The 13,089-nt window shown below is 44.3% G+C and overlaps 1 protein-coding gene across 1 annotated transcript in view; it reads left to right on the forward strand.

Annotated features, from left to right (window-relative positions):
- DHCR7 (7-dehydrocholesterol reductase) overlaps positions 1 to 13,089 on the forward strand; it is a 256,158-nt gene that overhangs the window by 60,864 nt on the left and 182,205 nt on the right. Inside the window, exon 2 of the mRNA XM_069623455.1 lies at positions 2,880 to 2,983. Coding sequence (XP_069479556.1) covers positions 2,886 to 2,983 — 98 coding nt within the window. The 5' untranslated portion in view covers positions 2,880 to 2,885. The remainder of the gene's footprint in view (positions 1 to 2,879; positions 2,984 to 13,089) is intronic.

Here is a 13,089-nt window from a genome sequence, read left to right on the forward strand (position 1 = left end):
GTTGGACTTCCATCTCAACGAACCCTTGGCTCTCTCGAAGGCTTCCATTTCCAGATGGCTCTCCGGCTGTATCATGTACTGTCATCGGTTGGCAAACCGACCGCTGCCTGGCCGTCCGAGAGCCCATTCCACCAGAGCGATCGCAGCTACCACGGCGTTCCTTTCTGGTGTGCCCCTGCTGGACATATGTAGGGCTGCTACGTGGAGGTCGACGCACACCTTCACGAAATTCTACTGCGTCGATCGGGATTCCAGGGAGGAGTCCAGGGTCAGCCAAGCAGTGCTGCGCAACCTGTTCGCCTGAGGTGAGCCTGGTGAGGAGGTAAGATGCTTAATGTTGAGTTTGATGTAATGCTTAATGTTGAGCCTTTGCCACCTCCCGTGGTTGTGCATGTGTGTACTGCTATGTATTCTTTATTCATGAGCATGTGAATCCATGCCAGACCCCATGCTGGAGAAGGAACAAGTTACTTACCTGTAACTGTTGTTCTCCAGCATGGGTCTGGCATGGATTCACATGCGAACCCTCCCGCCTACCCCTCTGCGGCTCTTCACTTGGTCATACTGCCACTTCACGTGCTTCCAAATCTGAAGATGGCTGCCAGAGGCGGTGCTTAGGTAGAGGGCAGTCATTGGCTGTGGTCAGTATGAAGCAGAGACCAGTGATTGGTTATTACTACGAAAGACAGATCAGAAACGAAACTGATACTGGTTTTTTCTTTACCGAGGATTCCCAGCCTGACGACGGGGAATATTCATGAGCATGTGAATCCATGCCAGACCCATGCTGGAGAACAACAGTTACAGGTAAGTAACTTGTTCCTTCCCACATCTGACAATTGCTCAAAAGAATCCCTCCAAAAAAAAGATTCTTTCACCAAAAAAAACAAAACTCATCTCTACTGGGACTTTACCAGACTTTACATATTCCCTTGACCAATCCCATTCTCCTTCAAACCCATCACCGAACCAGAGGTAATCACATAATCACAATCAGTATAGGCCTTAAACCATTTAGATGCCTAGGGGACATCTGCCTTGCCTCAGTCGTCAAAGAATGCGCAGAATCCGTGGCTCCCTTCATCTACACACTCATCAATGTCTCCTTCTCCACCAACACAGTCCCAACCAAGCTCAAAGATGCCCAGGTCCCACCGCTCCTAAAGAACCCCACATTGGATCCAAACATCCCCACCAACTACCGTCCCATCACAACGGTCCCCTTTCTACTCAAAATCTTACATAGAGCAGCCTATCTACAGATTCAAGCTCACCTAGAATCCAATAACAACCTGGGCCTGGGCCAATCTGGGTTTCGGCAGGCCACAACACTGAACCAGCCCTTTTAGATCTTAAAACCCAACTAGATGACATTAAAGACGCTGGCAACATGGCTCTCCTGCTATTGCTTGACCTCTCTGCTTCTTTTGAGCTAGTCGACCACCAAATCCTTTGCAATCATCTCTCTCTTTATAGCAGCAAACTTCTCAAAGGAAGCCATATCCTGGATCTCATCATTCCTCGCCAACAGAACTGTGATAGTTTTCTCAACCACTGCTTCGGCCCAACCTTTCCCCAGTCACCTGTGGCGTCCCACAAGGTTCATGTGTATCCTCTACAATATTTTCACAAAACCACTTTTTGACCTCTTGGACTCCAAAGGCATCTCCTGCACAAATTACGCAGATGACGCACAGATACTTCTTCCCATTTCAGGCGACTACACCATAGACACTAAGTCTCTTGACGCAGTCTTTCACATCATCCAAGTCTGGATGGCACACCACTCACTTTATCTCAATGCCGAGAAGACTGAACTGCTCCTGGTCGGCTCTCGAGCCCAGTTAATGAAACTTGACACATCCTACAGATCGTTCATCATCAACGACCTTTCCATCCAAGTATCTCAGGAAGTGAAAACCCTAAGAGTCTATCTTTTCTCCAACCTATGCTTAACTAAACAAGTAAAGGCTGTTGCCTCATCAGCAGCCTATTCAACCAAGCTAATCAACACCTGCAGACCCTTTCTCTCCCTGATAGCTGCATCACCATTGCAAGAGCCCTAATAGGATCTAGGTTAGATTACTGCAACTCTGTATTCGCGGGCACCATTGCCCACAACATCAACAAGCTGCAAATTATCCAAAACAATGTCCTGAGAGCAGCCTTGAATATCCAGAAGAAAGATCACATTTCCTCAATCAGAGGGAACGAGCACTGGCTGCCTAACCGCGATCTCATTCTTTTAAAATCCATAGCGATCAACTACAAGTGCATCTCGCACACCGCACCCAAATGCCTATCCGCACAGGTCAACAAAATTCAATCTGCCAGATCCACCCACTGCACATACTTGAATCGCCTCACCACTGCGAGATATAAAAGCAAAGATCAGGGGGCCTTAGTTCCCGATGATTGCCTGCAAGAATTGGAATGCTCTCCCTCTTTCTCTAAGGTCTGAACCCTCATATTGGGCCTGTGCAAACATCTCAAAACCTGGCTTTTCACATTGGACAGCACATCTTCTTAAGACTTTCTCGTGTCAAGGTACTCCTCAAACATGGACCCATTTGTGAACTCTATTAACATTGGTAACTATGTAAATGTTTATTGAACTTTTTTTCCGTGACTAGCGCTTTTATGCCCAAGCGCTTAGTGCGCTCTATAAATGCCTAAATGTCTAAACACATAATATGTATTATGTTAATACAGCGGACAACATTGCAAGCTCCACCTTTTATCTTCAGACAGCATAAACAAACTATTTTGCCTCTGGATACTTGCCAGCCTTAATGGGTTGCCGGAGCTGGAAACATGGTGCATTGTTGATTGTCTTTTGAGAAATAATGACAGTGGCAATCTTTGTTACTTCCTTATAGTTTACGATGGGTGGTGAAGGCCAAGAACCAAAGACTTCTAAGAAAGGCAACATAATTGTGACAAATGGTGGAAAAGCTAACCTTGGGCAATGGGGAAGAGCCTGGTAAGTTACACTTTTTACTTATACAGAGGGGGGAATTTAGGGCAACATACTTTTTTTAAATAAAAGATGCATGTCAAAAGTTTTTAAATACAAAACAATATCTTGATGATGACCACTTTATCCCCTTTGCTCATCCCTGTGTAAGAGTGTTTCTCCCATAGTGAAGGGTAGCACTTACAATAGTACAGGAGGTTCTTTCAGAGGACTTTTTAAAATGTTTACCTGTGCCCCATACCTTTAATACTCTTAAGCCTGGTGTGATTTCCATCACCTCTACCTCAGAGAGCCTTTTCTTCACCCGAAGGTGACCCGCAGACCCCCCTACTAGGAGCTTAGTTGGGAATAGAGGTAGAGAAAAACATATACCTTTCACTATGCATCAGAAGAGAGAGAGTAGGAAATATACCCCTGCAGTGTGCATCTACCCTCACTCATCCACACAAGGCTGATTTACTAATGTCATGTATTTTATTGGGGGTCCATTGCTCAAACCTTCTACTAACCCCTTCTTTATCAAAACATGCACCATATACAGTATGCCAATATACAGTACTTCAAATATATGTCCCCACTTAATATATATACTCAAATGCTTTTGACTTAATTCTCAATAATAAACACTCAATGAATGTTCTCACATTCTCTTGTATAGTGTCATTCTTGTTATTATGAGAAATAAGTAACATAGAAACATTGCCACAGTTATTGTAACTACACATAACACACTGAATGTGCAAAAAAAGTTACAAATGAATATGCAGCAATCATCTTCTTTGCTTCCATACCTCATTAATTCTCACTAAACAATACCATGCAATGAACTGCCTTGTTTCTCAGTACCTCTCCTCTTTAAGAATGTGATTTTTGAAAATGGGTAAAACAGTCTCTCATAATCACTAATGTCCTCTGAGGGTAGGGAGAAGAGAGCTGAAGGCTGGATGTCTGGAGCCTGGATGAGGGCTTGTGGTCTGCATATTCCAAGAAAAATCCCCAAAATACCAAATCCAATTGGAAAAAACACCTATCAAAACCATCATGGTCTCTTAATAAAAAGAAGCAAAAAGGTAACAATGCATTAAAAGATGTAGGCCCTCATTACAAGGGAGCAATTCTGGACTTGCTCACTTTGAGTCTGCCGTTGGTGGCCACGGATCTCCCTGGCAGGCCTGACCTGCCAGGAGTTCAGGCCCCTGCCGACAGCCATTTCACTGAAGCACCAGCACTGTTACTAACAGTGCTGGTGCTTCAGGTTTCCCATTCCCATGGAGTCCTATGGGACTCCATGGGAATGGGAAATAACCGTACCACCGCTGCCTGTGATATCCTGGTAGCACCGGATGTCAGATGGCCGTATCAGTGTTAGAGGGTTGCCGGTAACCCGCACCTACCAGTGAGTTTTACCGCCAACCTCATAATGAGGCCCTTCGTGTCAATTGGAACTAACCATGATGCAAACACCATACAATTATGAATGCTATATGTCCATAGGTGGTAAGCTGATTGCCATAGGTAAGGTTGCTCCCCATGTCACAAATGTTGGATCTTCTCAAAAAGCAAAAGTAAATGCTTTTTGAGTCTCTGGCGCCCAAAAATTCAATTTCAGATGCTTTAAAATCTAAGCAAAAAAAAGGAGGGATGACCATCCCCTCTCCATAGGCTTTCATGGAGAGAGGGGTTCCAGCCTGCTCCAGGGCCCTTCAGCTCTTCCTTCCTTCAGCCTTGCCTGCGTCCAGGCTTGCCTCGTCTAGGATCTTGAGCAGCTCTGACTGCCCCTACCAGAAGCCAGCCTTTTTTAGCATCAGCGTCGTTTTTACTGAAAGGCATGCCAAAGCATGAAGCTGAATTATCTCTAACCCCATCAGTCAATAATCTCCCTCAACTCCGGCATAGCCCGGAAGCCTTGCAGTCTGTTGTAGTCCTTTAGGACTTTGTTATTGGTAAAGGGGACCATTAGTACCATGTACCAAAACAAAAGGAACAATTGGAACACATCCCAGACTACTGGAGTACAGTGCAGAAATAATGTTAGTATACCCATTTGTGCCAAAACAATTCATTAGCCTGGTTTGAAGCCCAGACATTCAAACTGAACGGGAACATCTGTGCATAACTGTTGATATATGCTCACTGCATGAATACATTACATTGCATTTTACTATGTACATGCCATCATGCCAAAATGCTGCACGGGTAGAGATATTACTCAATCCAAAGAATGACTAAAATACATAACAAGCCTTTAATATGGTAGGTGTTAAAGCTGGTGATAATTGGATCAAACGCCTATTTTAGAATGACCACCATCATTTTTAAAATGTGTTGTTTTTACTTGTAGGAGTGCTGGTATGATGCTTGGTGTCATTCGGTAAATGTTTACTTTTTCTGTCAAGACCTGTTTGGACGGTTTCACAAACACTTCTGGTTTAAAAAGCTTTGATACTTTTCTAGTATGGGGGACTCTGATCATGTAGCCGGATGCCCTAGTAGTCTGATAGTTCCTAACTCTGATATCTTCTTAGTCTGGATGGTTCGTGCACAAACACCCACCTCTTTTCCAAGGGATCTTACACTCTCCTAGTATGAGGGGTGTTGACACTGAGATCATGCTGGCCAAACTGGCCTCTGAAGCCCTTACATTATTAGGGCCTTTGCTCTAGGTACCGTCCTACTCTGAGGGAGGCTGGCACTCTCCTAGTCTGAAGAGCTCTGACCCTGTGAAATTCTAATTTTAGAAGTTCATACTCCTAGGCCTTCAGAACTTAAGAACTTACTTGTCTGGGGGCTGTAACCTACGGGCCCTCCTAGTCTGCGGTGTTTAGACTGTGACACATCTGATAGTGAGGGCTCTAATTATGACAACCATGTAAAGGGATTTGGCTTTGGGTTGAGTCTCTCCTTGTTGGGGAAGTGTGAACACAGCTCATAATAGCCATGGGGTTGTGACTATTATACCCGCCTATTGTTAAAATGTGTGACTCTGACACATGTTTTATCTGCATGGCTCTTGACATCGACACCCTCTTAGCCGGTGGGTCATATCCTTGGACTGAGTGAAGGTGTTGGGGCAAACCCCCAAGTACTATGAGTTTGCGGACTCAGAACTCATGGAAGGCCCTACTCCTTCCCCTCAAAAGGAACGTAAGGTCCAGACAGGCGGCAATTTCAAACTGTGATTTATTACAGCCAAAACCAACAGGGATCAGCAGAGGGATCAATCGTGTCCTGGAACTTCTCAATGAGTTAGGTACCTTCTCATGGTAATAAGAATAATTATGTGTCTGCATTGTAACTTGTGTGTACCACCATAGACTATGCAAGTGCCCGTTCTCACCATGCAACTCTCATCGCTTGAAGTAACATCTTTGTTACAAGCCTTTGTCTGGCAGCGTGAGACTGCTTCTCTTTCCCAGTTGCTAGTTTCGGTTCATCATCGGCTTCGGCCGGGTCACGTGTTCATGGACTGTGTTTCCAGCTTCTGCAGCTCTGAATTACTCTGAATTAACAGGATTTATTCACCTTTACTGTGTGTGGGTGGTGTTACTGTCGTTCAGAGAATGGAATGGCACTCATATCTTGGTGGCCTTGGCAGCGGTTCTTGTCCCACACTTTTACTTCTCTGCGCAGCCTGAATTTGGTCAGTGCAGCTCCTGCTGAGGGTCTGTGGCCTGCTGTAATTTTCCTAAGCCACGGCATGGCTTCTTCCTGTTTGTAGTACTCTATCTTCCATATGTTAGTCGTAAATGGCTCTGTCAGATCCCATATGTGCTCCTGCAGTATCCATGAAGTTAATTGCGTGTAAGCATCTGCAAGCTAGTTCAGGATGTGTTGCTTTTTGCGGTTTCTGCATGCTGCGTTTAAGCTACTGACAAAATAATAAAAGCAAAGACAGTATATATGTGTGTCTGTCCTCTAACTTATAGAACTGGTACGCATGTGTTCTTCGTGCATTTGGGTGTGTGTTTATGTCCCGATGTGCGGATGGCACGTGTGCTTCATGTCTAACGCATCTATGTTCTGGCGTCTCTAACAACGTCAGTGCCTCCTGCTTCTCTGCGCTTTAGTCAACACTGTCAATTGAAGTCTCCTTAGATGCCTCCTGAGGCTCTTCATCCACTCTGGTTAATGATTGCACTGCTCTTGGGCTGTATGGCTGGCTGGGTGGGTACCTTTCGACATACTTGTCAATCCGGGGAGTGCTGGGAATTGGTCCGAAATTGTATGGGCGATCATGGTACCTTCGGTTCTTCTTCCGGGTCATGTCTGTATAGGAGGGGGACCAGGGGGTGCATTCAGCCATCCCTCTTCAAGGGGTTCTAATTTAGAGGGACCCTCCATGCTGAAATTGAGATCCTCTTAGACTGTTTGTTTTGATGCTCTATACGTTGGGGAACTGTGACTTAGAGATCCTCCTTATCTGTGGGGCATTGACTCTCCTAGTCTGAATCAGTGTGGCTCTGAGTTGAGTCCAGTCTCAAGGGCCCAGATTTACGACCCCTCCTAATTTGAGGACCTCGCTCACAGACACTCTCTTGTCTGTAGTTCAAAGTCATGTTCTAAGTGATGCTGACTTTGAGTTGAGTCTTCCTGAAAATTATTGTGAACTTGTGTTTGTAAACCTTAAAGCCAAATCGGTGGCTATTCTTTGCTAAATGTTTGTAAGCTTCCAGCCTCTGCTAGCACAGATTTCTGATTGCACCTTGTTAGGCAAACATTTTTAATTCATCCAGTGTTGCGTCTTTTGTTGCATTCAGACACCTGTAGGACTAAAAGTGCCAGCATGCAAAGAAACATGTAAGTCTGGGTGCAGAAATCGCACAAGGCGGGACAGCTTGAAATCTGTCCATGTGTGCCTAGAATCTGGTGCAACCATCATGAGAATCGCAACATGTGACATCTGTTGTTTTTATTGTATATCATTGACTATGCATAACATGAGCGTCAGGAGAAAGAGGCGGACAAAGGGTTGGCATTCTCAAGTTTCATTTAAATAATGTGGAAAAAGGCCCATCTGTCCCTAATAAAAGGGTTTGCCCTATCTAACGCAAAACTAACCAGGGTGCTCGTCGTTAATAGTGCAGTCCAAATTGACAGACCGTCTTTCGTCCAAACACTACCCTACGCTGACCATACTACTATTTATAACATCAAAAGAAAATAGGTCCAGGAGAATTACTCCCTACTCCTGGACAGGCTTTTCAAGCATCAACATTCTATCTTGAAGTTCTTTGTGATTACATAGACCAGTTCCTTTAGTTCCTGTAGGGGACTCTCCAACCTTCAAGGTATCCCCTTTTGTTCCTTAAAGTTCTTAGGCTTTTCAAGGTAGGGTCTTGACCTCTATTCCCGTGAGATTCTTGCAGTGTCTCTTTACTACTTTCCACAACTGGTTAGATTATCAATGTCTTCCTGGGCTGACTGACTTGAGCCTTTCCTATCGTTATGGTGTTCACTCTCACTGGGATAGTGTACTGAGTTTTTCTATTTTCTTCCCTTTCTTTAAGGTATTCACAACCACTAGGACGAATTTGATGAATGCCTTGTTACTCGTTACTTTCTTTAAGGTATTCACAACCACTGGGGCGAATATGAGGGGTCCTGTGGTCTTCTTCCTGCCCTGCACCCCTCCCAGTCTCCCGCCGCTCCTGTTACCTTCGTACGGCTGGGTCAGCGTCACTGGGTCTTGTGGGGGTCAGGCTTCCTCAGGTTTCCTGGTGCTTCTTGCATTCCTTCTTTCTTCCTGCTTTGACGCATGGCTCAGCGGAGCCTGTTCTCTCGCGGTCTCTGCATTGTTTGAGTACTGGACGGTCCTCCTCTTCTGGGTCACGCCACTGCCTGTACTTCTCGTGGGTATCCATGGATTGGGTTTTCTCTCTCCGTGCCTCGATCCCTTTTCGGTTACTAGCGTCCTCGCGACTGAGGAACTCCCATGCTCTCCTTGTTTCTCTGTCTCGACGGCTTTGAAACGCCTGGGCTCCACCAACACTTAATGTTGGCCCTTCTTTCCTTTTTATTGGAAAGTGATGGGCCCTCCCCAGCGTATATGTTAAGTCCTTCGTCTCTCTCCCTGGAGCGTTCTTTATTACTTCTTCGTCCCAGAATGGTTGGCTTCCAACCATTGAGTAATCTTTATGTCTTGGAGTCTCTTCTTCTTCCAGGTATGTTTGTCTTCATGTTGGTTGTATTTGGTTGTATTCTGTGATGTTGCAATAACAAAGATTGACCTGCATGGGATGGTTCTCAGGAAGTCTTGATGACATTGTGGACTTTTCAAGGAAGGGCTTAGGGGGTTCCTTGATGGAACAGGAGTCGGCGTCCCCAAGAGGGGAGTCTCTGTCTGGGAGGTCCTCATTCCACCACCCTTAGAAGGAATGTTGTGTAGCAGGCTGCTAGCCTCACAGGGAAGGGCTGCCCCTCTAGGGAGAAGTAATGAGATCCCGTGAATCGTCACAGCTTCCTTAATCTTTAAACATGCTAACTGTCTCCTGTCCCATACTGAAGAGCTCAATGCAGGGAAAACCATGTCTGTGATGAGTGAACATCTTTTAGAGATGCTAAGCAAAAGAAGGCAAATTAACATGTTTCCAGGCACAGATTCAGAAAGTATAAATTATGTGCATTGCTGTAAATAGGTCTGATATGTTCATTACCAGACATTTCGTCGAAAAAAAATGCTCGACAGGACATTTGGTCGAAACCATTTGGTCGAAAACCAAATGGTCGAATTTTTGTTTTTTTTTATGTTCACTTTTTTTTGGGGGGGGGGTCCCCCCAACCCCTTTTTTTTCTAAAAAACCCTTTTTTTCTCTAAACTAAAACCTAAAAAATATATATATAATTAAAAAAAATAATTCGACCATTTGGTTTTCGACCAAATTCCGTCGACCAAATGTCTTTCGACGAAATGTCCGGACACCATCAGTCGATGCATAAAAGAGAGTTTACTAGGATCAGATTGACAATTCAGGAAAGCTTTGAAGGTGCTCCTCTTCAAGGAAACCACTCACTAGAAGATTTCCTGACACTGGCCTGCGACTTAACGTCCTTGGAGTAATCTGGTCTGTCCAGAACACCAGCTGCCCAACTAGGCACCCACAGAGAGGTGGCTAATCTCTCCTCACTCGGACAATCAACCCCGCCTCCCCTGGAACGAGTCGGACTGTAAATTAAAACACTTTGACCATGGACTGGTGGAATGCACATTCTTTGCTTGTGTAGTAGTTAGTATAGTGAGGCAACAGTTCAGCTGTGCTATTAAGTGCAACTTAACCCTATAAACCTTTGGACATTCCTGCTTTTAGTCACTCATACCTATGAACTTTAACAATTTGCCTTTGCCTCAGGTGTGTCCTTTGAACGAGGGATTTCTCACAAATGAAGGATAAACTGTTATGCCAAACATGAGTGAGTGAACTTAATTGCCTCTGTCACTGTTCATTATTTTCTCTGTCATGTGAGTTCACCAGAATTCATTTATTTATTTCATCTGACCCATATAGTGACCTAGACATAGTGCGTGATTATTTTATGGTTTTTAAATGTATGAAGGAGCAGCTCTTCTTTCATAATCTCCACATCCATGTCTAGGTTTTTGTTCTAAAGAATATGCCTGTGTGTGCCTCATGTCATTCTACTTTTCTTGATATGTTACTGCGGTGTAGTGGGTGGTATGAAAAGCATTCTGACTAGCAGACATTTTCTGAGATGCCCAAGATGTTGTCATCTTGATGAATACATTAACCACCATGGTGCACTAGGGATTATATTGAAAACAAGCATGGAAAAAGTATGTGTGTGACTGACCGCACTTGCAACTCCATTAAAAAGTGGGCATCAGTCACATAGCCCAGTTTACAAACACCTGGCATTACGTCTGGGCACGAACCCAAAGCAGCGGGACAAAAGTAGTATTCCAAATGCCGTCTGGATTGCCCTCCATCCACTGTTACTTTTTATTTGGGTTTCATTTTAATTGCTTGGTCGACCTCCACATCTGGACATCAGTCAGGCAGCTCCTTAACTTACCATTGGTGGTAACTAGACCCCCCCATCATTTAGGCGTCATTTGCATCCACAAACGATTGAAAATAATGTGACAGTCAATGATGGCTTAAACTGCAAATAAGTTTTTAAAAACATGGATAAACAAAGCTGGTCCTTGGAGACTTCCGCTTAGAAGGACTAGCTACTAAGAGGCGTCTGTTTAAAAATGAAAACTGAATTCAGCTCAGAGCCTGATTCTGGATGACAAGGGGCAAGGTGCCGGTTTTAAATGCTTCTGAAATATCCGGACGGGCACTGGCACTCTCTGTCTGCTTCCAACTGAACTTCACCCAGAATAGAAGTGATCCCCTGCCTTTGTTGTGTTCTGGACTGGTCTAGAAAATTATTTAATTCCAGAAACGACTGAACTACCAAATCTGATACCCTTTCCGATAAAGGCAGTGCTGAGTTCAGCTGCTACGTCAGCCAGATCAGTGGTCCGTTCCATATGCTTTCACATGCTCCCTCAACATAGGAAGAAATGCCCGTTTCAATGATTAATGGCCACACCCGTTCCCAAGGAAGAGTTTAATATTTGATAATGGGTGGGGCAAACACATGGCTTATAGCTTATATCAAATAAGTCAGACGAGGGTTGTGTGGGGATCCTGGTCATTGGCTACAGGCTCCCAAAAAACGGTCGACATATGTCTCTAATTTGACTGCATGGAAAACGTTGTAATTTACGAATGTGTAAGTTACAGTCAATTCAGAAAAGGTTTATTTCTATTGCTTTAAACATCAGAGTGCTAATGTACTAAGAAATTGCAAGTCAATACTGAATTTTTAGAACGGGGCATTCGGAAGAGCATGTTAGAAAGGGCTATAGGTGCAAGGCACATATTGTTCAATGCCCACCATTTGTCAAACACACAGCTATTCACAAACATGTCCAACCACATTTCCCTATTATCTGCACAACTGCTACCTAACATTTCTAGATGCAAGTGGTGTAATATATATAGAAAGGGGTCACATTTCAGCATTTGTAATGGACAATAGGCATGGAAATACTATATGGTACCAGGAGGTAAAAGAAGGGGAAACGTTATAACTTAAAATGTATTTATACATTGGCACATTGCAAAATGCAGGTGCTGCATACATTGTACACACATAAATGTGAATTTTAGGCTTGCATGCAATTTCCTTATCAATACCAATACTGCACACATCAATACCATGTCCATTCACAATATACGACCACGGGAAGGCATAACAGTATGCCTGGTCTATACATTGCTCGTGTACGTTCTACCTTTTGTGACCCGGCATCAAGAAGACAGGAGTTTGGAAAGGGAGTGGAGAGGACATTTTTTATTCATAGAATTTCAATAAATATATTTTATATGCTTTAGATGCTGAGGGCCCCCCCAACTTGGCAACAAATCATGGGTTGCGCCACACTCTGGGGCGGCAGAGATGATCACACTTGCGCAATATGCGCAAACGTGCTGCTGAAGGGGTATGCCGCACACTGCACTAGAAGAAAAATATAAATGTGTTTTAATGCAATATACAGTACACTTTCTGAGAAAAATTGACTAAAAAGCCAGAGTGTTTGCAATTGTTTTGTAGGGTAACACCAATCCAATACATGCAAGTCACCAACAGTGCACAGGAACATTAATGCTTTGCTATTAAAAATGCCATGCCAGAATGAAAAAATGTCCAACTGGCTTCACAATGTAGACCAGTGTCGACACGTAATAACATTACAGTAAAGCATGCAAGGCCACATTTAGACATACCTAGATTGGTTGCCCCAAAATGCCAATCGAAGCAATAATACTCAACAAGAAGAGAGCACACATTCAAGCCCGCGTCTCTGTGGCCTCTAACAACATGGCCAAACTCCTTAAAATCTGCAAGGATCTTGGTCAATCCTGTTGGGTCTCTACCTCTCCTGTTCCCTCCCAGGCCCTCTATACGGCTCTGGCCTCTCACTTCTCAGCTAAAACTCATGACATTCTGTCTTCTATCTCCTCTTCCTCCCCCTCTTCCTCTCTCGGCCCCCCTTTGGCCACCTCTGCCTCTCCTCCTCCTTTCTCTTTCTCTCTGACAAC

The sequence above is a fragment of the Ambystoma mexicanum genome, chromosome 11 (genome assembly GCF_040938575.1).
Source record: "Ambystoma mexicanum isolate Mex_15411 chromosome 11, UKY_AmexF1_1, whole genome shotgun sequence".
In the NCBI taxonomy this organism is placed as follows: domain Eukaryota; kingdom Metazoa; phylum Chordata; class Amphibia; order Caudata; family Ambystomatidae; genus Ambystoma; species Ambystoma mexicanum.